The sequence below is a fragment of the Neofelis nebulosa genome, chromosome 6, assembly GCF_028018385.1.
Source record: "Neofelis nebulosa isolate mNeoNeb1 chromosome 6, mNeoNeb1.pri, whole genome shotgun sequence".
Classification (NCBI taxonomy): domain Eukaryota; kingdom Metazoa; phylum Chordata; class Mammalia; order Carnivora; family Felidae; genus Neofelis; species Neofelis nebulosa.
This window is the reverse complement of record NC_080787.1, coordinates 5,038,998-5,066,936: the sequence shown is the minus strand read 5'-3', so window position 1 is coordinate 5,066,936 and position 27,939 is coordinate 5,038,998. Positions and strand designations below refer to the sequence as shown.

Genomic DNA, 27,939 nt, shown 5'->3' with positions numbered 1-27,939 from the left:
ATCTCATGGTTCGTGAACTCAAGCCCCGCATTGGGCTCTGCACTGACAGTGCGGAGCCCGCTTGAGATTCTCTCCTCTCTGCCCCTCCCCTGCTCACATTCTCTTTCAAAATAAATAAACTTAAAAGAGAAGGACTTGAGAACCCTTTCCTGGTGAACTTACAAGACAGTGAACAGCTGACACTGCTCTCTCGGCACCGTTAGAAAGCAGGAACGTGGCACCCAAACCTGTTTTATCATCCAGGTGGAAGTAAAACACTGGCCAGACCAGGATTTGGACCCATAGGGAACTCACCGAGAGCTAACCCCTTCAACCCCGCCCCAACATCTAAACCCAATCCTACCAAGACCCGGAAAGCAACAACAATGTAAACAACATCCATGGTCACTTTATTTTCAAACAGAGGGGCATATACCCATAGGAAAGGAGGATGAAGAGCCATCGTGGGGGCCTGCTGAAGTGATCTGTTTAGCCTCGTGACCCGACGGCTATGGGGATAGAGCTGCCCCTCAATGGTACACATACTAGAAAGGTCATTCCCCACAGGAAATGGAGAAAAGGAGGCAAAAAGTCAATGAATCCCTGGAATAGTGCCTCAGAATCACTCCAGGGATGGGGTATGACTGACCGTCAGTCCACAAATAGGAGTGTGAGGGGGATCTGGGGACAGTGGAGAGTGTTGGCAGGAAATTATCCTGGATGATGTGCACCGGTCAGAATGGAGGGAGCAGACAAAGCCCTCGGAACAGACAGAGGCAAAGAGCACATTGATTAGAACATTATCTCATAACAGAGGTGGCGCCATTTCCCACCGTTACTGTATAATAACTGTAACTAATCAAAACACACAGAGGCCTCTTTAATGGAGTTAATAAAACTACGGCATAATGGGAATGGGGTAGAGGTACGACTCCCCAAGGAGAACCCGGGATCGAGGGAGCCATGCTGGCAGGGCCCTGTGGTTCCTCTCCAGGTTCTTAAATAGGAGCCTCAGCCCAGAAAACAGCAAATATCCGTGACCACTTTGTGGGGTCAAAACAGAGGGTGCCGGGCGGAGCCCCGGTGAAGTGTCCCCAGCGGCTCTCCAAGGGCCGTCCACACTCTCTCCCCTCCAGGACGGGCTGAACGGAGGTGGACATCCGGTTTTTATTTCTGGGCACTCTGGCACGTGTCATTACATCTCACAATTTGCACGGGAAGGGGGAGAGGGTGGAGAACGTGGACACCCCGCATCCCGCTGCAGGACCTGGGGAGCCTAAGGGCGTCCGGCTGAGACAACAGAAGCGGCGAGGCAGCAAGCCGCCTGCCGCCCGGGGTGGGATCACGGCCGCCAGCCCCGGTGGCCTGAGTTCACCTCCTCAAGGGGAAGTCTCCATGGAATGAGTCTGGTCGCCAACATGGCCGGAAAACCCATCGATCCCGCTCATGGGGCAGATGATGAGTGGGGCCGCACTCTTCCCCCCCGAGTAGCTCAGGCTGAAGTAGGGCCGCACGGGCCCGCAGAAGGTAGCATGAGAGAAAGTGAAAGTGTGACACCGCTCAGTCACGTTGTAGAAGGACACCTCGCCAGCGTCATAGTCCAAGAAAACCCCCACCCGCTGGAGAGGGGTCCGTAGGGGGAGGGCAGTCATTGGGGAGGTGAGAGCCCAGTACTCTTTCCCGTACCACAAGGACACGGCCCAGAATCCATTCTGGGGGGCCGAGGTCACGCCACCTTTCCTGCACACCGAGTCTTCGCAGACGCCGATGGTCCACTTGGCTTTGTCTCCCACCTCCACCTCCCAGTAGTGTCTCCCAGCGATGAAGCACGGAGAGCCCAAGACACAGGGGAACAGATTGAAGCGCTCGGGGTTGTCAGGTAGGTCCTGTTGCAGGTAGCTGTATCGCACTTGCCGGAGGTTATCGGAGAGGATGAGGCTGGGGTAGGCTGTGTCCGGGTCCAGAGTCACGTCCACTGCGTAGACAGAGGGGAGGCGAGGGGCAGGTGAGCCAAGGGCCCGGAGAGCGCCTGGAGGGCTCCTGGCCTCTCCCCCACCTCCCCAAGGGGAGAATACGAGCGCCCCCTGTAGGCCGCCTTCACCTCAAATTCATCCTGGACTCAACATCCCCAAGATGACTCCGGATTAGCTCATCACCTTTCCAAGCCCAGATAGGTCAGACAGTGCCGAAGTTTTACCTCCATTCCCTTTCTTCTACATCTTAAGCCACATTACCCATTATCGGCTGAATCTCCCAGACAGCTTTTGGGATCCAAGGTATGTGAATAAGGGACTGCAATCCTGTTATCAATTTGCCCGCCTTTCAAATCACTCTTTTGTATCCTTACTCGACCGTGCAAAAAACCCCACTCATCTCTTTTTAACGTCCAGTGCAAGACCCACATCTTCATCAAAAAGTTGTTGTTAGCCAGCCGTGCCAGCACCCTCTCCCTCCCTTAGGCCCGACATGATTTATCGCCCACGCCACATCCCTGGGTGCACCTTGCCAACGTGTGGGGACTTCCCGCTTTGAACTGCCAGGGGCTCTCACACGCCTGTCAAACCCTGCTCAGGAGGAAAACTCCAAACCACAGCCCAGGCAGGCTGAAGGACTCCCGTGAAAGCTTCATGATGGGCAACCGGGGAGGTGACCTGGGCCCACACTGGGTTCGTGGTTCAACAATCTGTGCACAGTCATCTGTCTGCCATGCCGTGGGTGTGCCTTGAACCTCCCAGCAGACACTAAACTCCAGGGCAGAACAGCGTCTCCTGCTCTTTTGTTCCCTCTACGGCACCCTGCTCAGTGTCAGACAGGGCAGGACACATGCAAGGCATGCGCTTAGCACCTGCTGAAACAGTGGAACACGGATCACAGTGGCCAACACCAACGAACGTAGACCTGCTGTGCTCAGAGACCTGTCTTCATGAGGGGGAGTGCACATGACTGCAGACAGCACACACCCATGATGTAGTGCCTCTGGGTCCTTGGGACCCAGTCCCCTGACTCTTGGGTGACAGTGACGGTCATGGGGAGGGGCTTCATTCAGTTCCCGCCCAGAGATGGGAGGACCTGACATTCCTGGACCCCCAGCTGAGAACAAAAGCTGAGCTCACTAAGTGGAAGCCCACGGCAGTCCTGAGGCTGGGCTGCAGAGCCACAGGGCATGGTGGGAAGGGGGAGAGGCTTCTCCTCAAGCTCCTGGCCTCCACCTCCTCCACTGGCTTCAGCTTTGGGGCATTTTAGGAAGCAAACACGTTGCAAACACATAGAGACAATGGTTTTTATCTGGTTGTGTTTATCACTTTTACACACATAACCTGAAGAGCCCAAATTTAGGCAATTTCTCAAATCATTCACAACAGTAGTTTGGGCTTTAGGATTTTTACTCCTGTTTTCATACAGTTTTGTCTCCATCACCTACCTGAGTATAACTGAGCCTCTCTCAATTCTGAAAGAACAAGAGAGAAGAAGTTATGGACGTCATGTGAGTATTTCCAAGAAATGCCTAACAGAAGGGGCTCTGGTCACCGGCACCATCAAGCCGTGGCCTCATTACACAGCCCAGAATCCCTGCTGCCATCATGCACAGAGTTCTCTACAGGGCACGTGACTCCATCGTTCAAGCAAGAATCCGAGGGGAAGGGGGGCTGGGAACTGTGTGTGGGAAGGATAACCATGTGCCTAAGGCTGGTAGCAAATGGGGCCAAACTGAGCCAAGATCAAGGACCCCACCCCATAGTGGGCCAGCTGGCTCTGCAGGGGGAAACTCGGTTCCATGTTCACACAGTACAGAATTCTTGGCTTCCACAAGCCGCCTCTGCTCTAGGGGCTCGGTGACAGCCGCTACCGTGCTGGGAAAACAAGACCACTCACTTGAAAGGCACTTCCCAGTGGACAAAGCATGTTCACAAATGAGCTCTCACGAGCCTTTTAAGTGGCAGGAGAGCCACACCAAGGAAGGTCAGGTCTGCACTGACCACTGAACTGACCACTTCTGGGATCATCCAGTCTCTGGTACAGTTTCTCCCTATCTGTCTGCTTGTGGAAGACATTGGGTGTCCCCTACCTAAGTGTTGCTAAGATGCCAAAAGAGTGTGTATCTGGAAAGATAAAATGCAAACAAGGTCTTAGCATACGTCATACAGGAAACCACCAGAGATTATGGGGATCTGTAAGCTGTAATAAACAAGAAAAGGGTTTACTTCCATATAAGGGTTTCGGATCCCACAAGACCACCTAGGAACTTTAGCATTTAGGATAAACTCAACTCCTAACTGAATGTGGCTCGTGACCAGAAAATTTTACATTTAAAGGGGCTTCTCTTAAATACCTAAAACACTTTATCTAATAAACAAAAATATAGGATTTATCATGTGTCAGGCCCCATTCTAAAGGCTTTAGAAATGGTAACTAACTTAGTTCTACAGCCTTGTGAGGTGAGAACTATCTTCCTCACGTTACAGACAAGGAAACTACAGTGTGGAATCCTTCCTAAGTGCCAGAGCTGGGCCCTGGGTGGCCTGACTCCTGAAACCCTGTTCCCGCCATTGCCCTGCAGGTGCTGCGTGACCCCCCGTCCTGGTCAGCACCAGTGCCCACGGGCAGAAGTTATAATGTTAAATACCGGCTCACATCAAGTACAACTGGCATAGTTTCTGTTCATTCTTTTTCTCAAATTAAAAAAAAAAAAAAAAATTATTAAATGGGACACCTGGGTGGCTCAGTCGGTTAAGCATCCGACTTGGGCTCAGGTCATGATCTCTGGTCTGTGAGTTCAAGCCCCGTGTGGGGCTCTGTGCTGACAGGTCAGAAACTGGAGCCTGCTTCGGATTCTGTGTCTCCCTCTCTCTCTGCCCACCCCTGCTTGTGCTCTGTCTCTCATTTTCTCAAAAATAAACAACATTAAAACAAAATTTTTTTTAAGTAGATGTTCATCTTCCCAGGAAACTTCAACAACAAAAGCCCAGTAAATGTACATATTTACCTTGGATTTTCTCCATATCCGACTGCATTTTTTCTAAGGGGAGAAAAGGAGACATTCAGTTTGCATCCCACAGCTGGCTGGAATATCGATCTTCCCCTCAGGCAATATGCAGATGTTCAGAGCACGAATCCATTTCCCCCAGTGGATCTCTCTGTTTGCATTACCTGTGAACTGCTTCAGACTCTCTGTCAAGAACAGACATTTTTGTGCAAAAATGTGGATTTTCTCTTGCAGATCTGGAGGTGTGATCCAAGGTTCAGGGATCCGGATTCTTTCAGCTCTAAGTTAAAAAAACAAAACAAAACAATGAGTAAATACGTCCCCTAACCCCACAACTTCAGGATCCCAGACAAAGCCTGGGTTACATTGGCAAACAGTCTTTAAAAGCAGCCACCACAACTCTTTCCCTGCTCCCCTCCTAGACTGTGATCCTCTCAACAAGAGCAGAAGAAACATCTTGCTCATTCCAAACCCCCCACAGCACGTAGCTCAGGGATTTTCAAATGGCCTGTCCTCAGGAAGGTTCACCTGAACTGAACATTAAGGCTGACTTGCCAGAAAGCACCAGATTCCATCCAAGACCTGAGCTTCACGGTGGACAATGACCCAGTGCCCTCAGGTTCCCAAACACGGGGAGAACATCTTCAGAGAGGTGCCCACTCTGCTCCCTGCTTGTGGGGGTTGGGGGGGGGGGTGGGTCTATGGTGAAAACCGATTGCCAACTGCCTCCCGGATACCCCTTCTCCCATCTTCCGAGCTTTCCTGGGTTCCTGGCTGCCCGGTCTAGATGTGACCTTGTAGCTGAGTTCTGACCAATGAGACGGAAGAAGGGTCTTGTGCCCATTGAGAAGCCTGCTTTAAGAGGAGTGTGGCTGGCTAGCGGGCCAGCGACCACCTTAGACTGTAAGATCCGGGACCACAACTCAGGCACCACAGAAGAGCGAAGGCAAGGAAACCAGCAGACGAGCCCCGGGCCACCTACCTGCACGTCTCTTACACGGCGACACACGTTGCATCATGTTTAAGCCCTAAGCCAATGAGATATTGGGTTTCCTACTTCCCATGGCCAAACCCAAACACGAACGTCACGAGGGGCTGGGCTCTGAAGGACCTGCTCTCCCTAGGTGGGGCCAGGATGGACTGTGGCACCAAACAGCACAAGCAACAAGTAAGGGCCGTAATCACTGGGGCCACGTGGCTGGGACTGGACGCGTTCTAATCCATCTCCTCAAAACCCGCAATTTTACCAACATAATTCTATCCACGTGGCCTCCCAGCCAAGTCACTCCACGGATGCACGAGGCCCTGCCCCAGCTCTTGGGGTGCTCCCTCAGGGCCCCTGGGGAGTGCTCCCTCAGGGCCCCTGGGGAGTGCTCCTTCATGGCCCAGCTGCAGCCCCCCAGAGGTTTTCACCATTCAGCATGTCAAGCAGCTTCAGCGTCCGGCTCCTTCAAAGTCAGTCTCTGCCCCTGCACCAAATAGCGTGTCCCCGAGGCCCAGCCCACTGGCCCTCACTGTCTGCCCTGCAAACACCTGCCCACACGGGGGTGCCCCTGCTCGTTCCTGGCCTGGCATCCAGGGAGCTCTTCCTCACTCCCCATCGCGGACACAGCCCAGGAGTAATGAGGACAAGGCTGGGATCCCCGGAACGGGGCAGTAATTATGTAACCCTGAGCCATTCTCTTCTCCCCATTATGGAACCAGGAGGGGTGGTGGGGACAGGACTCTGCAACCCGTAAGAAGTGACTGGGCCCCTGGGAGCCTTCACTAGGTCCCTAGACGTGTCCTCACAAACCACAAGCACAATTCCATCCTTCACCCTCACAATTTGTCAGTAATTCCTGAGTTTTTCTGAGAAGATCCATGGTCCACGTGGCTCTCTGCACACAGTGACTCAGTCCAGAGACGGGCAGGACATGTCACTTGGGGAAGATATCCTTCCGAGGCTCTGGACTCCTTTCGGGACTTAGGAGTGTGAGGGACATGCCGTCCTGCACTCGATTGGACACTGGGGGGAGAGAACACTGTACCTGCTCAACGTGTCCCCGATGTCCTACGAGAGAAAGGAGAAGGGTAACTGTGAGGAGCTGTAACTTCGCTTTTCTTTCAGGGATGTCTGTTGAAAACTCAACCATGGGCTGGCCCTCCTGTGAGAAGCCAGGGAGATGTGGACACAATCCAGTCAAAAGGCTAAAAATCGGGCCAAGGAAACCAGGAGGCACACGATTTGCTGTCCCAGCATTTCCTGTGTCCGGCTCCCGCCCCACCGGCCAAGGACATCTTGATCAAATTTCCCAAGTCAAGTACCCCACCCATGCACCCCAACTGTTCACTTGTCCAACTTGCTTTGACTTTTTATCGTGACATAATTTCAAATACACAGAAAAACTGCTAGTACGTAGCTCGTGTATACTTGTCACCAAATCACTATGAACACGTTTATGTTCAGAACCATTTAAGATCACTCTTTACATTATATCCTTTACCCCTTCATACTTCTGTGTGTACTTCCTAAGGACAAGCATGTTTTCTTACACAATCGCAGTAACGAAGCCCAAGAAAATGAACATGGATGCAACAATTATCTAACCCACAGTCCATATTTTTCTTTAACCAATCATCTTCTTTTTTTTTTTTTAATCTTTATTATTTATTTTTGAGAGAGAGAGAGAGAGAGAGAGAGAGAGAGAGAGAGAGAGAGGGAGGGAGAGAGAGAGAATGAGCCAGGGAGGGGCAGAGAGAGAGGGAGACACAGAATCTGAAGCAGGCTCCAGGCTGGTAGCACAGAGCCCAACGCGGGGCTCGAACCCACGAACCGTGAGATCATGACCTGAGCCTAAGGCAGACGCTTAACCAACTGAGCCACCCAGGCACCCCCTAATCATCTTTCTTTTTTTTTTTTTTAAGTTTATTGATTTATTTTGAGAGAGAAAGTGCAAGTGGGGAGGGGCAGAGAGAGAGAGGGAGGCACAGAATCCGAAGCAGCTCCAGGCTCCGAGCTGTCCGCAGAGCCCGACGCAGGGCTCGAACCCAGGAACCAGGAGATCATGACCTGAGCCGAAGTCAGGCACTCAACTGAGCCACCCAGGTGCCCCAACTGTTCATCTTAACAAAGTTCCTCCAGCTAGTCCCCTCCCCCTAGTAACCCAGCACCATTCACCGCATTCAGCTATCCTGACACTACCTTCCATCTGGAGTGGCTCCCCAGCATGGCTTTCACGACATTGACACTGGTTGTTACGCCAGAATGTCTCCTGTCCTTTGTAGTCTTTCAGACACTCCCCTCATGATTAAATCCTGGCTGTATCCCCTTGAGGAGTGTATGGTGCCTCCTCCTAAAGACACATGATATTCCCTGGCCCCTTACTGGCGATATTTTGATCACTGGCTAGGTACTGTGTTTCCTCTTGTAACTAGTAAGTAATGTGAAAGGGATACTTTGAAATTGTGTTACTATTCCAACCTTTCTCAAACTTCCTCCCTTAGATTTAACATCCACTGATAACGACTATCTGAATTAACTTCTATGATGGTTGTTAAGTGGTCCTTTTCTAGCTTCAAAGTTCATTTTATTTTTTACATGTTTGTTTATTTTTGAGAGAAAGAGTGCGAGTGGGGGAGGGGTAGAGAGAGAGAGAAACAGAGGATCTGAAGCGGGCTCTGTGCTGACAGCAGCGAGCGGGACGCGGGGCCCAAGCTCACAAACCTGAGATCATGACCTGAGATGAAGTCGGACACTCAACCAACTGAGCCACCCAGGCGCCCCAAAATTCCTCCCATATCACTTAATCGACATTCTCCTGGAAAGAGTAGTTTCCTCCTATTTACTATTAGTATGGACTCGTATAGTCTTACTTTAATAGGCTATAATCCATCACTGTTCTTATTTATTTTGGTGCTAAAAACTGAGACTTGGCCAGAGTCTCTGTCACTTTTTACCTTATCCCTTTCCATCCATTTCCCCCACCTGGTTTATCCTTCCATGGTTTCCTCTGCAAAAATAAGCAGATACATGATTTTCAATTATCTTTTTTCTGCCACAGAAAGTAGCATATGCTGCATTTTGCACTTTTTCACTTAACACATTCCTGGACACACTGCATCAGTGCATGGGTCTCATGGGTATCTTCCTTCCTCTTCTGTACAGCTGCCTACTATCCCATAGCGTGTACACATGCAGAATTGATTCAACCAATCTCAGTCTGGAAGGTGGGTTTTTCCCAGTACTTTGCTGTTACAGTGTTACATCATGCATCATGTAACTTTGTGTGTATGCATTTTTGTACCTATTTTCATACTTAGGTAAATTCCTGCAAGGACCCTTGGTACGGGTCTAATTGCACACATAACTTTGTTAAATACTGCCAAACACTTGGTCTTCCCACCAGCATAGGAGTTCTCTCTCCCACATCTCTGCTAACAGCATATCGAATTAGGAAAATTTTGCTACTCTGGGAGCACCTGGCTGTCTCTGTTGGTTAAGCATCCGATTCTTGGTTTCCGTTCAGGTCATGTTCTCACAGTTTGGGAGTTCGAGCCCTGCATCAGGCTCTGTGCTGACAGCTGAGAGCCTGGAGACTCTGTCGGATTCTGTGTCTCCTTCTCTCTCTCTGCCCCTCCCCCGCTTGTGCTGTCTCTATCAAAAATAAATGAACATTAAAATAAAACATTTTAGGGGCGCCTGGGTGGCTCAGTCGGTGGGGCGTCCAACTTCAGCTCAGGTCATGACTTCGCGGTTTGTGAGTTCGAGCCCCGCGTCGGGCTCTGTGCTGACGGCTTGGAGACTGGAGCCTGCTTGGGATTCTGTGTCTCCCTCTCTGCCCCTCTTCTACTCACACTCTGTCTCTCTCTCTCTCTCTCTCTTTCTCTCAAAAATAAACATAAAAAAAGTTAATAAAATACATAAACAAAACATTTTAAAAATTGTGAGAAAACCAACAAAAGCCTCCAATACAATGTTAAGTAGAGGCAGGCAACAGCAGGCATCTTGTCCTGTCCCTGACCTCAGGGGGAATGCTTCTAATAGTTCCCTGTGAAGTAAGATTCAGCCCGCTTTTCCCATGCTGCCCACCATAGCCACTCTGGTCGTGATCAAGACCCTCTCCCTCCTCCATGTCCACAGCCCCTTTTCTTCAACAGATCCACCCTTTCAAAAATGTCCTCGCAAGTATCATCCACCTTAAGAAGTAATAATTTTTAAAACGCCGAGCGCTCGCTTTGGCAGCACATCCACTCAGACCGGAACGTGGCCCCTGACCACATGATGCAACCAGGCAGGAAGCGAGTCAGGCGCTGCCGTTCAGAGCGCCATTCACAATCGCCAAACGTCCGCCAACTCACGAACGGAATACCACACGAGGAAACAAAACACGCTGCGTATCCACACAGTGGAACGTTACCCAGCCGCCAAAGCAAATGCAGCACTGACACAGCTGAACCGAGAATAAGGTTTGCAAGTGAAAGGAGTCAGACGAAAGGCCTCCAGGTGCCGGACTCTAACAGGCAAACCCGTGAGACGTGTAGCCGACTAGCGGTCGCCAGTGGGTAGAACCGAGCGAGCGACTGACTGTTCAACGGATAGATACAAGGTTTCCTTCTGAGATGATGAAAGCCTTCCCGAACTACAGAGTTGTGATGACCCAACAATACTGTGAGTTTACTAAATACTGCTGAATGTACGCTTTTTTTTTTTTTTTTTTTTTTTTGAGAGAGAGTGCAAGCAGTGGAGGAGGAGGAGGAGGGGAGAGAGAAAGAGGGGCGGGGGGAGGGAGAATCCCAAGCAGGCTCCACACTCAGCCTGATGCAGGGCTTGATCCTATGACCCTGAGATCATGATCTGAGCTGAAACCAAGAGTCAGATCCTTGACCAACTGAGCCACCCAGGTGCCCCCATGAGTCCTACACTCGGAAGTGGTTGATATGGGGGCACCTGGGTGACTCTGTTAAGCTCAGGTCATGATCTCACAGTCTGTGGGTTCGAGCCCTGCGTCAGGCTCTGTGCTGACAGCTCAGAGCCTGGACCCTGCTTCAGATTCTGTGTTTCTCTCTCTCTGCCTGTCCTCCACTCACACTCTGTCGCTCTCTCAAAAATAAATACACATTAAAAATTAAAAAAACTAAAAAAAAAGAAATGGTTGAAATGATGAACTTATGTAAATTTTCTCCCAATAAAATGAAAAAAACCTCTCCACTCCACCTAATAAAGCCCTAATCCTGGATACACGCAAATTCCAGCTTCCCCTGGGCCTGTACCCCAGCAGTCGTGGTCTCACAGAAAGTCACACGACAGGGCAGACTGGCCCCAGGATAAACTGACATTCCCTGACCGAGTGACCCTCCCACGTCTCACAAAGCACCTGGTCTTCCCAGACTCTGAAACAATTATTTAAAACCTTCCCCCCATTCTCCAAAGCCCACATTTTCCCGAACTCCTGCTCGGTAACAATAGACGATCCTGCTTTCCAAAGTCAAGAGAACAAGAGACACCAGGGTCGCCTGCCCAGCCTCAGCCTGCCTGCATCCTCCCCTCACCCTCCTGTCCCCCCAAAGATCTTCCTCACCTAACTCCTATGCACACGTCGGTCCTCCTTCCCTTCTGCCCTCCCTCTCAGGCAGACAGCATGATTTACAGCCTCAGTGATGCTCCCGACCCGCATCCTTACGGCAACTCTGCTTCTCTTTACCTCGTTTCTTCAAGCATCCCCTCCCCGCAAAGCCCCACGACCCCACCCCACCTCCAAGTACTTCCTTGCCTCTCCTCATGGTCTTACTCCTCGACATACTCACCCGCCCTGTGGTGTCCCTCACCCTGCCAGTGACCACTGTCCCCAACGTGGGTCCTGCCCCACACTGTTCAGCATTCCTACAGAAGAGCATCTGTGGTGCCCACGGCTTTAAACCAAGTGGATGTCAGCTCTCGACTGCGTGGGACCCTACTGTCCCCCTCCCTCCTCCTGGTCACGTTCTGCCACACACTCTGGCCACGTGTTCCCTCTGCAAAGTCCTCCTTTGCTCCCTGGCAATGAAATACCGGTGCTCATTAAGGTTCAAGGCTAGGCCTTCTTATCCTAAAGCAGGAGTCAGACACTAGCTCTCAAAGGCCACACAGCACGTTGTTCTGCTTTTGCGAGCCGTGTGGGTCTCACAGGTGCACCCTCTGCTCTGGCAGTGGAAAAGCAACGATGCACTGTGTGGCCTTCGTGCCAACAACACGCACACGACTGAGTTAGAATTTTATATAATTTCACGTTCCACAAAATAAAATTCTGATGGTTTCCAATCACTTGCAAGTGTAAAAACCACACTGGGCCCGCAGGCCACAGAAAAACAGGAGGGGAGCACTTTGCTGACCCTTGACCTTGGCCATCATCTCCCTTTTAATGGCATTTATCAACATCTCTTCTATCGCTGTTCACTCCTTTGTTGTCCGACCTCCACACGAGATGAATTTCAGCAGAGCCTCTGCACCATTCACCCCGTGCCTGGACCAGTGCCTGACCCAGAGCAGACTATCCACACGCACTGAGTGAACACCAGCTCTGTCCTGGTCTGGCTGGGTTGGGGGGCCACCCAGCCGTATCACAGGCCCTACCCCAGGCTTGACTCCCAGGGCGGCTTGGGCCAATGACCCCGGCTCCAGTGCTGACCGTTTGCTGGCTGTGCTCACACATGTGTGCATGTTAAAATGACGAGATACTGCACGGAGGTGGTCTTTACATGGCATGTGGGCCCAACCCCTCCTTATACCAGGAGATCGGGTCACTGAGGCCCAGAGAAGCCAAGAACCTTGCCTGTGATCACAGCACTTGCCCACGCAGGACCCTTACCCACTGAGCTCCCTGCGGGCCGTGTGGACAGGTGCACTGACGCTTACCTGCAGTAGCTCCCTGGTGGGCTGCTGCTGCTTCTCCTCCAGCTGGGCAATCAGGCCACTCAAGTGGGAGATGTTGCAGGAGAACTGGGTGATGGCGCCATTGATGCTGTTGTAGATGGCCAGGTCCAGCTCCTCCAGACGGGCCAGGAGGCGGTACTCATGCTCCTTCAAGGAGTGATAGAGCTGCTCAAACTCCCAGACAATCTTCTCCCTCTCCATCTGGGTCAGGCTCTGCGCAGGGGACAGGCAGGGGCACTGAGGAGAGGGAAGGCTCTCTTCTAGCGCCCTTTGTGTTTGTCCTGGACTGTCACCCCCCCCCCCCCCCCCACCTCATCATCCCATCCCAGTGTTCTCGCAGAGCACACGCAGTGACAGAGAAGCCACAGAAGGTAAGAGAGAAGAACATACCTGCCTGGCAGGGGGCTGGGAGGCATGAAAGACTGCCAGGAAGTGACGGGTCAGGTACGGGGGACGGACTGGAACACTTATTCCTTGCATCATGACCCTGGCCACGTCACTGAGGCCCTTCCCATGTCACCCGTACCTTCTTTCTGTCCTTCAGGGGTATTCATCAACTACCCCCTCCCTGGCTCTGGGTGTGTTCCCTCCTGGTGCAGACCTGTTTGCCAAAGCCAGTCCGCCCTCCCTTCTCTACCCCACTCCCAATGACAGGCCTCCCTTAAAGCTCTGTGCTCAACTCCCTTTGTTTACTCCTGTGGAGTAAAGTTTTATTGGGACACAACCACACCCATCGTTCACATATTGTACTTAGCTGTCGTCAAGTTACAAGAGTTGAGCAGTTGTGACAGAGATGATGCGGCCCACAGAGCCAAAAATACTTAGTATCTGGCCCTTTACAGAAGCTTTCTAAGCTAGACTCCTGAGGATATCCCTTCGTGAAGCATCCGACTAACCGCCCTTCCTAAGCACTCACTGTGGGACAGTGATGCTCACACACTTGTTTTAAATCCTTCCCACAAGGTCACACCTCTCCTTAGTTACACTGAGTTTTTTAAAGATATAAAGGATACAATGTAATCTTAGAAATGGAAAATTAAAGCTGAAAGAGACCTTAAAGAGCAATTGACTCAGTGCTTCTCAAAGGGGTTGTTACTGGCACTCTGGTGGGGGGACAAGTTTGCCTGGCATGACCCTGTTGTCCCGTTGCAGGACATTCAGGATCTCTGCCCTCCCCTCCCCAGTCACTCAGTTCCTCAAGTGACAACCAAACCACACAGCACTGGAGGGAAGGAGAGAGCAGTACTAGCCTTGCTGAAAAACCACGAGGCCAGCCTACCCATTTCACAGAGGAGCAGACCGGTCCAGGGAGGGCGTATCACTCTCCATCTACCCAACTGGCTAGTGTCAGGGCCAAGAAGCATGTGCAAGAGTCCTGGTTCTCAGAGATGGGTCTTCCTCCCCTCTGACAACCGTCCCCCAGGGGACACAATGGCTGTGTGCATGGTGACTTGAGTCCACTCAGGCTCACTAGGACACTCTCCATCCATCAGAACTATTTTCAAGCAAGGCGAGCTGAGGTCTCAGAGCATTGTGTGGGCATAGGAAAGGGCGGTGTCTGCAGGCATCCTGAGAAGTTCCCTGTCCAGGACTGACAAAATTTCACAAGATGGTGCCAGACTCTACTAGTCTAAGACTTGCCTTTCAGATGTAAGCACCTCTAGGGAATTTCTTAAAAAAAATTTTTTTTAATTGTTTTATGTATTTTTGAAAGAGAGACACAGCGTGAGCAGGGACGGGCAAAGAGAGAGGGAGACACAGAATCTGAAACAGGCTCCAGGCTCCAAGCTGTCGGCACGGAGCCCGACACAGGGCTCAAACCGACACACCGCGAGATCACGACCTGAGCCAAAGTCGGACGCTTAACCGACGGAGGCACCCGGGCACCCCAAGGAAATTTCTAATATTTTATTTGCTATTTTAAAAAATTACTCAATGGGGCGCCTGGGTGGCGCAGTCGGTTAAGCGGCCGACTTCAGCCAGGTCACGATCTCGCGGTCCGTGAGTTCGAGCCCCGCGTCGGGCTCTGTGCTGACAGCTCGGAGCCTGGAGCCTGTTTCCGATTCTGTGTCTCCCTCTCTCTCTGCCCCTCCCCCGTTCATCCTCTGTGTCTCTCTGTCCCAAAAATAAATAAAAAACGTTGAAAAAAAAAAAATAAAATAAAATAAAAAATTACTCAAGCACCTATATGGTGGATATATAAGTATATATCATAAAAGTCTATGGGGGCACCTGGTTTGCTCCATCGGTTAAGCAACCTCAGCTCAGGTCACGATCCCACCGTTTGTGAGTTCGAGCCCCGAGCCCACAATGGGCTCTGACAGCTTGGGGCCTGGAGCCTGCTTCTGATTCTGTGTCTCGCTCTCCCTGTGACCCTCCCCTGCTTGTGCTCTGTCTCAAAAATAAGTAAATATTAAAAAAAAAAAAAAAAAGTCTGTACTTCTAGTTTGTTTTGGCTGTTAAAAAATACACACACACACACACACACACACACACACACCTCGATCACAAATTAGGACATCAGTCACTTGCTGAGGCCACTTCATAAGCCACTGTCGGCAGAATGGCACCAAAGGAAGCTAACCATGGCCAAGAATTTCACGGGTATCAGTGTTGTCAAGGATCAACCCCAAGTGCACGAAACTAACAGGTTACACTTTTGATAGTCAGATCTCCAGGGTCCCAGCCTCAGCTCTTCCCAAATGTGGGAACCCCCGGTTCTCCAGGTGAGCCCCCCACTGCCACGTGGGGTTGTTTCATCTCCATCTAGAAGTTCTGGATGCCTTGACTGGATACGTCAAGGGAAGTAACAGCCTCCCACAAGACACAGTGACCAGCAGTGGTGACATCAGCAGTGAATTCCGAGTTCCCTTACCAAGAGTTCAGCTCGGGCCTGCTCCCCCTGTGCCCGACGCCTCTTCTTTAAGTCTTTCACTCTTTTCAGATGGTCCAGCTGGTTCTGGATTTGCTCCTGGCAAAAGCAAAAAGTTGCACAGCTGTAAATTAGGGAGACCTCAGCATGGCCATTGTGCCTATCACCCACGCGAGACCACATTCCCTGGTTAGAGCCTGTCCTGGGACCGCACCGCCATCCCCAGGGCACAGGGGGTCACTCCTCTCTTTGGCAGTCAGTGTGTGTGTCTTAAACCTGCAGGTGGCCTGCCTATCCCAGGAAGGCATCCTTCGGCGAAAAGGTGAGTGGAGGCTTAGGGGTAACGGGGGCTCTTCAGAGGCGCACGCTGAGAAAATGCCCTGACCACTACCTTCGCAGCTTCCTCAAAGGTTATCGCCAGCGTAAAATAATGTACCTGAAAGCACCGTAAAGGCTACGTGACTAATTATGCATGAATGTAGTCACTTTCACCTACACACACAGGCCATTGCTCGTGTGCCTTTCCCGCAGCCCTCAAACACACGGACAACAGCACATGCGTTCCCCCCACACAGCCTGACGACTGTCACACTCAACACTCTGTTTCCATGTGGCTGTTTGGCTGTGCCAGCGTGCTGGCTCGACGCTTCACAAGGGCCACCCACTCGTGCTGTTTCGTTCAACCTTCATAGTAGCTGCTAACTCCGGAGCCTCGGGGCTCCTAACTGCCTCCAGCAGGAAAGGACCCCGCTGCCTTCCGTGAGCTTCCAGAACAGGCCGGAGCCCAGGCCAGGGCCGGGGAAACGCGCGCGGACGGAGGCACGCGCACCTGCGGGACGCGAGCACCTGCCGGTCACCGTGCGCGTGTGCTCCGCGCGAGCGATCCGTGTGCGGAGCGAGCGGTCTGACGCGCATCCTGCGCTCGGTCCAGGGAGGGGGGGCGGGTCTCCGCGGGGAAGTGCCCGGGGGTGGGGGGGACGGAGAGACCCCCGGCTTCCCCCGCACGCGGGCGCCGGGGCTCCGCGGAGGAAATGACGGCTGCGGCGCCCGCGTCCGGCTCAGCCATTTTCTAGGCGGGGAGGAGGAAGCCCCCCGCCCCCGCCCCCCGCCCGCCTTTGTCCGCGCGCCGCGCGGCCCTCACCTTGAAGCCCTCCACCGCCTCCTCGAGCGGCAGCACGCTGTGGCCGCGGTGCTCGCGGGAGCGGTCGCACACCACGCAGATGGGCATCTGGTCCTCCTCGCAGTACAGCTTGAGCGGCTCGCGGTGCTTCTCGCACGCGCCCATCTCGCCGCCGGGCCCCGACGGCCGCTCGGTGCGCAGCTGCTTCACCAGCTGGGTCACGTTGGCCAGGTGCCGGTTGGGCCGCATGTGGCGCTGCGGGAAGGTCTCCCGGCACTGCGGGCACGACACGTCGGTCTCCGCCGCGCCCCAGCAGCGGGTGAGGCACGCGCAGCAGATGTTGTGGCCGCAGTCGAGCATCATGGGCTCGGCGAAGTACTGCAGGCACACGGGGCAGCTGGTCTCCTGCTGCAGGCACTCGGCCACGCTCCCGGAGGCCATGGCGCGGCCCCACTCCCGCTTCCGGGCGGCGCCTCCCGGGCCGGGACCCCGGGGCGCGCGCGCGCTAGGCCTCCCCCGCCTGCGCCGCGCCCTCCCTGCGCCGCGGCGCGCCCCCGGGGCCGAGCGGGCGTGGGGCCGGGGGGCCGGAAGGAGGGGGGGGGGCGGGGGTCCCGCGGCTGCGCGAGGGGCGGGGGGGCCGCCGAGGGGCGCCGCGGGCCGGACTCGCGCGGCCGGCGCTCGGGGCGCGCAGGACGACGTGGCCGCGTCCGAGCGGATCCCGGCGCGAGCGGAAGGGGCGGCCCGGGGGCGGGGTTTCGGCCGGGATCCCGCGTGCCTTCACCGCCCCGGGTTTGTGCGCGCCTCGCCTCCGGCGTCCCCGGGCCTGGATCGCCCCCACACACCTCTCCGGGCCTGGACCTCCCTCCCCATCCACCTCCCTCCCCATCCACCTCCCCGGGCCTGGAACTCCCCCCACTTCCCTGAGCCTGGACCCACCTACCCGGGCCTGGACCCCCCTCCACCTCCCGGGGCCTAGTCCCCCCTCCCCCCAGGCCTGGACCCCGCCTCCACCTCCCCGGGCCTGGACACCCACCCCCGCATCTCCCCGAGCCTGGACCTCCACCCACCTCCCCACGTTTGGACCCCACCACCACCACCTCCCCAGCCCTGGACCGCCCCTCCACCTCCCCGGGCCTGGACCTCCCCTCCCTGAGCCTGGATCCCCCCACCTTCACCCGGGCTTTGCTCAGGGTCTCTGCCCGGCCCCCGGCCTCAGCCTAGTTGTGGGGGGGCGGGGGGGGGGGGCGGGCTGGCGAGGACAGTTGTGGCGTTTCCAGGAGACTGGAGCATGCGAGCAGCCGGAACCCTCGCAATTTTGTTTCCAGAAAGGACGTCTTACCTGTGTGCTGGCAACATTTCTGTAACACAGAATCAGACCCATGCAGCTCGGCTCCTTCCCACTGTTCCCAAGCCAGCGGGTTTACCGCCAGAGCCTCAGCATCCTCTCCGGAGAAATGGGAATGATCACTACAGCCTAACAAGGAGGGAGCCCACCCCGTTTAGTGTTTTAGCCATAAGGGTGTTTATCCATTACACCGAAAGTGCTCACCGGGCACAGAATCGGCTAGAAACCCGCAAGCCTGCCCCTTCCTGGTCACCACTGGACAAGTGCGCCCACCTTGGGATTTCCTGGTCTCCTTTGCTGTTTCCTCACTACTGTCCTCATCCTCTTGGTTTCATTCAATCCGGACAGTCTCGCCTTGCTTTCTGTCTCTACAGGCCTCTCTTTATTTTAATTTCCGTTGTTACACCTTGACCGAAGTTATTTCAACACTGTCAGATTGCAGACGTTTTAAGGTGAGTTAGTAGCCAGGTGACTGAGCGTTTCCAGTAATTTCCCTACTGACACCGCCAGGATGGGACTCCTCCTTAGAAAAGCCCCCAAATGCCCCTTTCATTCTGTCACTTCTCACTCAAATCTTCAAAGCTACCCTTTTTTTTTGCCTCCCGGACATTGTCCACACCGTTGAGCACCAGGTTCCAGGGAGCGCTCTGGCCTCCACCGCAGACTAACACCTTCACTGTCCTCTCAGGAAGCCACAACCCCAACCCAGCTTCTTAGGGCTTAGGCAGTGCCCACCACAGCCCTCTGCAGGCCTGCTCACCGGGCAGGCCTGCTCACCGATCCTACCCCTCCTCAGAGTGTAACCTAAGCAAACAGCACACTGACGGCTCTCTTCCCCTATGAGTCTCCCACGTTCACACGGAACCTCAGATTCTGAGCACTTGGCTGTTTTCTAGGCAGAGACTTCAGCTCCCTTGCATGGAACCCTCACCTCTCTATCAAAGTTCTAAAGCAGGACATACTTTTTTCTTTTTTTTTTTTTTTAATTTTTTTTTTCAACGTTTTTTATTTATTTTTTTGGGACAGAGAGAGACAGAGCATGAACGGGGGAGGGGCAGAGAGAGAGGGAGACACAGAATCGGAAACAGGCTCCAGGCTCCGAGCCATCAGAGCCCCAGAGCCTGACGCGGGGCTCGAACTCACGGACCGTGAGATCGTGACTTGGCTGAAGTCGGACGCTTAACCGACTGCGCCATCCAGGCGCCCCATTTTTTCTTTCTTTCTTTCTTTTTTCATCCCCCCGCCCAATGTTTCCCCATTTTACCCCCTAAGCATACTTTTAAAGTAGGAAGTGACTTTAGCCCTCACACAGCCCAACATACTTCATAAATAGGAAACTGATACCAGACGCTAAAGTACTTCAAAGAGGAGAGTCCTCTCCAGACTATGCTCTCTGTTTCGACTTGCTCTAATCAGACTGAAAATAATTTGTTATTTATTCCGTTGTAAAGTAACCAGCGTTCAAACACACATGCCTATTAGAGGCAAGAGGGAGACTTTAAAAAAAAATTATTATTTTATTTGGAGAGAGAAAGGAGAGAGAGTGTGGGTGGGGGGGGGGGGCAGAGAGAGACAATCTTAAGCAGGCCCCATGCTCAGCACAGAGCCAGACGTGGGGCTCCGTCCCATGAACCACAAGACTATTACCTGAGCGGAAATCAAGAGTCAGATGCCTAATGGACTGAGCCACCCAGGCGCCCAGAGGCAAGAGGGGAATTTACTAGGCAGCCCAGACCAGGAACCAATAGGCAAAATGGGGACAGTGACTAACTGTAGGACAGACGTCCCTTCCAAGAGGCAGATACTCTCCTCTCTCACCAAAGATTGCCGTTGAAAATGCGGGCCCAGCATACTGCCAAAGTTTTAGCTCAAGAGAAGGCAGGAATCTAGAGTTTTATATGAAACTTTAATGACTTTTAAGTGTTGAAAACTAAAGATTACAAAAATATCTCTGCAGAAGAAACTGACCCCCTGGTCTCCAGTTTGGGGCTCTGGTACACATATTTATTTTAATAAGTGCCTTTCTGTCTGAACAGAATAATATTTTACAGCCAGTCTCCACTCGTACCTTCCAGTTTTATTCCAGATTGCTCAATATGCTCAATAAAAGACACTTCCTGGGCCCTTTGCTGCCAGTGCGAAAGTACCTCCTGAAGGCAGTGTTACCGTGTCCAACTGGTTATGGATATGTTGTTATCAGGTGAACCGGGGAGACTCCAGGTCCTGGGGCCTCAACCCAGCCCCGCCCAAAGATGTCACCAAAGGTTCTTGGTCTCATCAGGAGAAAGAATTCAAGGGCAGAGGCAACACAGTGGACGAGCAACACAGCAGGAAAGTTTATTGAAGACAGAGTTGGGAGAGCCGGAGACAGGGATGGATGGAGAGAGCTGCCTGTAGGGAGAGAGCCAGAGGACACAGGGTGCAAGCCTGTTAGCTGCACGCCCTGGGGTTGGGTTTCTGCCTTTTATTGACAGTTGTTAACAAGGCTGTGGAGAATCCCTTGCTTGGGGCGGGGATTCTTGGAAGCAGGGTTTGGGGGCTCCCTTCCTTATTTGACCAGGAGCTTCCTGTCCTGGCGTGCCACCTGGGGCTTCTCGGGGAGTGTGGCAGACAGGCCTCTGACCCTCCCCACAGCTGGGCATGGCCTCCTCTGTGCTGGCCTCCAGGCTTCCCCTTAGAGCCTAACGAACTGCACTGTGACCCTGGGATTAACCTTTGTCCTTCCTTCTTCCAGCCTGGAATGTGCACGAGATGATAGGAGCTTGAGCGGCTGTCCTGGACCAGGAAGCAATCTGGAACACCAGAAGCCGACTAGGAGGGTGTAGTGGAAAGGCGACTAAGCCTGGGTCCTTACACACTGCAGAGTGTCTGCAGCAGACTTCATGGTCCGCTAAAGCCACTGTCTTACTTGGAAGCCACTTACTTGGATTGTCTGCATATGCAACTAAAACCAACCCTAACTAATAATATACAGTTTTTATTAATAAACAATTTTCTTTTTCTTTTTTTCTCTATTTTGAGGGAAAGAGGGAGAGAGAGAGAGAGAGCGAGAGCGAGAGAGAGAGCATGCTCGCAAGCAGGAGCCAGCAGGGGAGGACCAGTCAGCACAGAGCCAGATGTGGGGGCTCAAACTCACGAACTGTGAGATCCTGACCTAAGCACGAAATCAAGAGTCAGATGCTTATTAGACTGAACCACCTGGGTGCCCCTAAGCTATTTTATTTTATTTTATTATTTTTTTTTCAACGTTTTTTATTTATTTTTGGGACAGAGAGAGACAGAGCATGAACGGGGGAGGGGCAGAGAGAGAGGGAGACACAGAATTGGAAACAGGCTCCAGGCTCTGAGCTGTCAGCACAGAGCCCGACGCGGGGCTCGAACTCACGGACCGCGAGATCGTGACCTGGCTGAAGTCGGCCGCTTAACCGACTGCGCCACCCAGGCGCCCCTAAGCTATTTTATTTTAAAATAAATTCCTACCTACTCTCTTTACTCAATCTAGCTGCTAAATATGAGCTCCTAATATTAGCTAAACCCAGAGGACACCTCAGTCTTTACCTTACAGGTTTTGAGGCATTTGACAGGGTTGACCCCTTCCCTTCTTGGATTGCTCTTTCTCTGGGCTCCAAACTGAGTAGGGCCTGGTGATGCCTAAGGTATTTCTGCTTCCTCCGCTCCTCTTATCTGCCTTCAGCATGTGACGCCAAAGTTAGTCTGGAAAATAAAAATAAAGACCAGTCAGGAGAAACACAAGGCTAGGATAATTAAGGAATAGATGGCCAGATCAATGGGACAAAATAGAAGCTGGCCTGTGGACCCAAATCAGAGTAAGAGTTCAGTTTGGATAAAAGGGAAAGTTCAGACTGGTGTCCTACCTTCAACAAATGATCCTGTTTGGGGGGAAAATCTCATCTTCTTATTACACCAAATTATATTTCAGATCAGTGAAAGATTTAAATTTTAAAAAACAATGAAAGCTCTTTTTAAGAAAAAGATTTTTAAAAAATGTTGTCTAGAGGAAGGTCTTTCTAAATAGGACCACAAATCCAGAAGCCATCCATCAAACGGATACATTTGGTTACATAAAAGTAAAAATCAACTGACTTCTGTACAGGAAAGTACCTTTATTTATTTTTTTTAACGTTTATTTATTTTTGAGACAGAGTATGAACGGGGGAGGGGCAGAGAGAGAGGGAGACACAGAATCGGAAGCAGGCTCCAAGCTCTGAGCCATCAACCCAGAGCCCGATGAGGGGCTCGAACTCACAGACTGCGAGATCATGACCTGAGCTGAACTCAGACGCTTAACCGACTGAGCCACCCAGGCAACCCCAGGAAAGTACCTTTAAACAGCTGAGCAATCAGGGCCCCCGGGTGGCCCGGTCAGTTAAGTGTCTGACTCTTGATCTCAACTCAGGTCATGACCTTCCAGTCTGTGGGTTTGAGTCCCAAGGTCGGGCTCTGTGCTGACAGCGCAGAGCCTGCTTGGGATTCTGTCTCCCTTTCTGCCCCTCTCCCTCCTCTCAAACGAATAGTCAAATAATGAAGGAAAATTAGGAAAAAGTACTTTTAGCAAATAACACAAAGGATGAATTTCCTTGAGAGACAAAATACTTTCACAAATATAAGTAAGAAGAGACAAAAAGAAAACGCTGAGAAGACAGTGTAGGAAGAAGAACAACTGGTTAATAAACATGTGAAAAGTTCAGCTCAAAGTTAATGAGATGAAATGTGATGCTTTGTATCTATGAGATTAGTAAAGATTAGAAAACTGCAATACTGGGTATTGGTGAGAATGAGGCATTCGAGGACGACGCGGGGTGTAAGCTGGGAGAACATTGTTGAGAACAATTTGGCAATGGCTAAAAAAATCTTAATACACATACTCTTTGAACTATCCAGTCCACTTCTGCCCCCTCTGCACAGAGATGATGGATTATATAAGGACTGTAATTCGAACATTGTTTGGGTTTGTAAAACATTGGAACCGACATAAATAGGCTTCATGAGGGGATGGGTTGATGGAAGACACTGAATGCACACCCGCCATGGAATACTATGTAGGTACCCAAAGGAATGAGTTACATCTTAGTACACGAATATGGAAAGATGTCTGAGATTCATTCATTCATTCATTCATTCACTCATTCATTCATTCAACAAATATTTGTTGAGTGGCCAGGATGTGCCTGACTGTCTTCCAGACTCCAGGATACTGCAGGGAACAAAATAAAGTTCTGTGCTCAGAGTTACCTTCTAGAAAGAAAGATGGACAAAAAGCAAACCAAGAAATAAATGCAGCGTGTGGAAGATGCCTTGAAAAAGGAGTCAGGATACGGAGGGAGCAGTGATGGGGGTGTTATTTTATACAGAGCAGTCAGGGGGCGCCTCCGCTATGAGGGAACCAAATGGCTGCTACAGTTTGGAGTCTCAAATGTGTCTGTTATTGCGAATTTATCTCAGAGAAATGAAAAGTTACATTCACACAAAAATCTGCACAAAGCATTATTCAAATAGGAAGTGTCCCAGGATGTGGAGAACAAAGGCAAAAGACGTGCAGAAAAATTAAACTTCCTTACAATTGCAGCCCATCGACAAGTACTTGAAACAGCCACCTTCCTCTGGAAGCTCTGCGGCCCCCAGGTTCCCACTTTGCTGGAGGCAAAAGGCAACCTTAGCTGGACATCAGCCAACATCCACTTTGACATATAAAATTCCTTTGGGAACCTCCTTTACCTCCACCCCCCCCCCCCAAGGTATATGCCTGCAATCATCCTCCAGGCTTATGGCCGCTGATACACAGCGGGAGGGTCTCAGGACCCAGGTTTCGCTCCACTGTAGTCAGTGACCTAACAGCAGCTAGCCCCTCAAGGCCCTGGGAACCTTGCTCCCAAATTCCTTACAGACTTACGCTGTCCCTGACCCCCTCCCAACCTGAGGGTATGTAACCTGTCACTCCTCACAACCCCACAACCGCCCATGGGTCCTGTCCTCGTGCTTTCATAAAAGCACCTTTTTGTACTGAAAATGGTTCAAGATTCTTTCTTGACTATTTGCTCCCAGACCCCAACACCACATCACATCATCCCAGATAAACTGAGACAAATCATCACAGGGCCTTCGAGGATCCTACTCCCAATGCTCTTCTCCACAGCAACTTTCACTGAAATGTCTTGGGCACCTGCAAAAGGAGGCTGGGAAGTGCAGTGTTTCCTGGGCACATTTGCTGACTCAACATAAACATCTGTGTTCCTAGGCAAAGAAAGAGGAAGGTGAAAATGGCTGTTGGCAGTTTCTGTCACCAGCCCTGATTTAGCAATGTCTGTGACCCGATTTCAGAGTTTTATGAAACCTCTTGCCTTTCACCCATCTCTCTGAAGTCACTCCGAATAGCACGTGAAACATGGCTGCGGCCAAACCCTCCCTGGGCCTGTCTTGTCCTTGTGTCTTCATTTTCCAACACCTTCCCACATCCCGAAGCCAGGAGTGCCTGTGCAGAGAACCCAAGGAGTGTGTGGGCCATGGGCTGAGTCTGTCTGTCTGTCTGTCGCAGACATCCCCTGTGGGAGGGGCCCACAGGGACCACAGGGGCTGCTGTCCCTAGGGGAACCTCATATGTTTACAGCTTACTTCCAGGAGAAGATGAGGGCCAGACCTCTCCTTAGGTGAGGCCAGATTCCTTACTGCACAACGACCGTGAACACAAGATGAGGAAAACAGAAATATTCCAAGTGTCTCAAGTCCGGTACTGCACTGCCACCACTCATCTTGGGTGAGCACTTCAGGGCAGCGTGTAAAAGTGACACATGAGGAACGGCCCTCTTTGCCTTCTGTCCTTTGCCCTCATGCTGATGTAGAGGGGCCAGGAGGGGTGCAAACAGCACGGTGGGGGGCTGGCCAGGCCCACAAAAATCCCTGCAGAGAAGCGATCAGACTCCCAGGAACCTGGGGGCTTTTCTGCATTGGGGTGAAAAGTCCTCTGTAGCTTTTGAGTTTTGTACCACGTGCACACCTTCCTTATCCAAGGCAAATTAAAAAAAGTTGTATTAAGGACACGAATGAATTCTCAAGCATGTGAAGCACCCTTTCAGCACAGAGAAATGGGTATTCTATTCTAAACTTCAAACTTCAGTGATGGTTTTGCCTGAATAAAGGAGTGAGTTTTGTTCCAGAAATTTACACTTTGATTTTGAGAGATACTGGTCCATTTACAAACAGGCTCTGGAATCTCTTCTAACAGTAAAAGAAGCCTGAGATATTTCATTCGGAGATAACAGTTTGTGCATTCCTCAGAGTCTGAACACTTCCATTCTAAGACAGCATGTATCTTGCTATTTTCAGGTTTATTTTACTACTCAAATCTAGCTTGTTTGTTTGTGTTTTTTTTTTGTCTAGTGAGAAAGGGAGAACCAAAATAGTTAAAAAGAAAGCAGCACAGAAAAAAACCATCAAAAATGTATTAGTTTAAAAATTACGGTGCATGCTCGATGTTGTTCTGTCATTAAAAAGCATGTGTGTACCGACGTGGAAAGACATCCCTGGTAGTTGCTATGTTAGAAAGAAGTTGTGGTACATTGTGTGGAATGAATTAATTTTTTGTAAGAGAATAGCGCACACGTGCACACACTAAAGAAATACGTAGGGAAATTTAACCCCAATTAATAAGGGTGTGACGTGTCAGCAGGACTAGAAGGAGGCATAGATGCTGACTGATGTCTGCTTTCTAACTTCCATTTTCCTGCGATGTGTGTTTTATTTTGACTGCAAGCATCTGTTATTTTGTAGGCAGATAATACAGTAGAGACAACTTAACAGTTTTGAAAAGAGAGGGATTTTAGGGAGCCAGGCAAGAGACCAAAGGGTTACAAGCCAAGAAGTGTCCTCAGACTTTCCCCCCCCCAAATTTAAAAGTCTCCTGTCTCAGTGTATGGTTTCCAGCCCCCTCAGCCCCTTTGTGGCTGGCCGTGAGAGCAGTAATAGTTAAGTCATCAGGGGGTGACGTCCGGCCACCGCCCAGGCCCCACCGCAGGCCTGGCGGTGGTGGGACAGGAGGACGCTGCTGTACTTAGTGATGCTGCTCTGTGCTGTGGGCTCTCCTCTCGCCGGACCCAGGCCATTCAGGGGCCCCTTTTTATCTCAGGTTTCAGTCTTCCGTTCTGGAAAAGAACCTCGTGTTTCCTTTTTATCTGCTTCCCTTCATCTTTTCCTTTCCTCCCTCAGCAACCCAGGGTTTTGACACCTGCTGGCAGACACCCTTCTACTTCCTTCTGGAGCCTCTCCTGCTTTCCACGTGCACCACACTCTTCCAGGGCTTTCCACAACCTTGCTTTGAAATCACTACACTAAATTTTTTCCCGCCTCCCCTTCTCGCCGTGTTTCATAAATGTTGTTTCTTACCTCACTCGGGACTTAGTTACGGTTTTAAAATCCAGTTTCCCGAAGGTGTTTCTTTCGCCTTAGTTCTCGTCCCACCTCCTACCTGTTGGTTTTGTCTTTATTCCAGAAATATTTTCCCAGACATCTGATGGTTCCTGTTTGAAGTGAGGACTACGAGCCCAGCTGCCGAATCCCTGGGGTGGAGAAGGTTGATGTGGGGACCTGGCCGCGTGGGTGCGGGGCCTCCAAGGGTCAAGGGTCTGGGTCTGTTCCGTGATGCCAGCACAGCCCAGCCCAGCCCCGGCCCCAGGCGGATGCAGAGGACAGTCCCCGGGGCTCTGGAAGGACAGTCCCCAGGCTTTGGGAGGATCGTCCCTGCGGCCCCGAGAGGACTGTCCTCGCGGCTCTGGGAGGACCATCCCCGGGGGCTGTGGGAAGACAGGAAAGTCCCCAGGCTTCAGGAGAACAGTCCCCGGGGCTCCGGGAGGACCATCCCCCAGGGCTCTGGGAGGACAGGACAGTCCCCGGGGCTCTGGGAAGACAGGACCGTCCCCGGGGTTCCGCGAGGACAGGGAAGTCCCCGGGGTTCTGGGAGGACAGGACCGTCCCCGGGGCTCTGGGAAGACAGGACCGTCCCCGGGGTTCCGCGAGGACAGGGAAGTCCCTGGGGTTCTGGGAGGACAGGACCGTCCCCGGGGCTCCGAGAGGACAGGACAGTCCCCGGGGCTCTGGGAAGACAGGACCGTCCCCGGGGTTCCGCGAGGACAGGGAAGTCCCCGGGGTTCTGGGAGGACAGGACCGTCCCCGGGGCTCTGGGAGGACAGGACCGTCCCCGGGGTTCTGGGAGAACTGGACCATCCCCGGGGCCCCGAGAGGACAGGGAAGTCCCCGGGGCTCTGGGAGAACAGGATTGTCCCGGGCTCTGGGATCTGCGGGCAGGGGGCGCCAGAGCCCAGCGGCGCGTCTCCTTGCCGCGCCGGGTTCCCGCGTCCGCGCGCGAAGCCACCGGCGGTCCTGGACCTTCCCCGCCCCGCCCCTCCCCGCTGCAGTCTACACCGACAGCCGCTGTTCTCCCTGGGTCTACACCCGCTCGCCCGCCCGCGCTGAGCTCCGCCCGTTCTGCGCTGCTGGTAGACGAACGGCTTCTCCAGGGCTAGTTGGGGTCGTTCCGGGTGCCAGCGTCCTGCGCCCTGGGGTACCCACGGGGCAGGGAGGGCAGAGCGCGGGGAGGGACCCCAATCGTAGCCTCGGCGGGGAGCAAAGCACCGGAGCTCGGAGTTTCCCACCCGCCGAGGAAGGGGCGCAGCGCCTCCACTCCAGGGACCCACCCCACACAGCACTGAACCCCGGGGGCGCGCACGGGGCGCGCGCT

At 52.4% G+C, this 27,939-nt stretch overlaps 1 protein-coding gene and 1 long non-coding RNA gene across 3 annotated transcripts; one reads left to right on the top strand and one right to left on the bottom strand.

Moving 5' to 3' along the window:
- Positions 1–368: 368 nt before the first annotated feature.
- Positions 369–17,502, bottom strand: TRIM27 (tripartite motif containing 27). Its single transcript, XM_058732682.1, has 8 exons — positions 16,868–17,502; positions 15,730–15,825; positions 12,837–13,067; positions 6,994–7,016; positions 5,128–5,243; positions 4,964–4,996; positions 3,401–3,427; positions 369–1,954 (listed from the first exon to the last, which is right to left on the bottom strand). Exons 1-8 carry the CDS (start codon positions 17,285–17,287, stop codon positions 1,359–1,361), a joined length of 1,542 nt encoding a protein of 513 aa, XP_058588665.1. The 5' UTR covers positions 17,288–17,502; the 3' UTR covers positions 369–1,358.
- Positions 17,503–17,895: 393 nt separating this feature from the next.
- Positions 17,896–21,191, top strand: LOC131513580 (uncharacterized). Of its 2 annotated transcripts, none has more exons than XR_009262654.1 (2): positions 17,896–18,643; positions 20,926–21,191. It is a non-coding gene; the product is annotated as an uncharacterized LOC131513580 (long non-coding RNA). The 2 variants fall into 2 exon arrangements; XR_009262655.1 differs by lacking the exon at positions 17,896–18,643 and adding an exon at positions 20,415–20,610.
- Positions 21,192–27,939: the final 6,748 nt, after the last annotated feature.

Excerpts from the sequence above, each read along its gene's own strand:
- TRIM27 (XM_058732682.1), bottom strand. The coding sequence starts at position 17,287 with ATGGCCTCCGGGAGCGTGGCCGAGTGCCTGCAGCAGGAGACCAGCTGC. Across the intron at positions 15,826-16,867 it reads AGGCGGTGGAGGGCTTCAAG|GAGCAAATCCAGAACCAGCT; the intron begins GTGAGGGCCGCG and ends TGCTTTTGCCAG. Across the intron at positions 1,955-3,400 it reads AGAGGCTCAGTTATACTCAG|TGGACGTGACTCTGGACCCG; the intron begins GTAGGTGATGGA and ends CTGTCTACGCAG.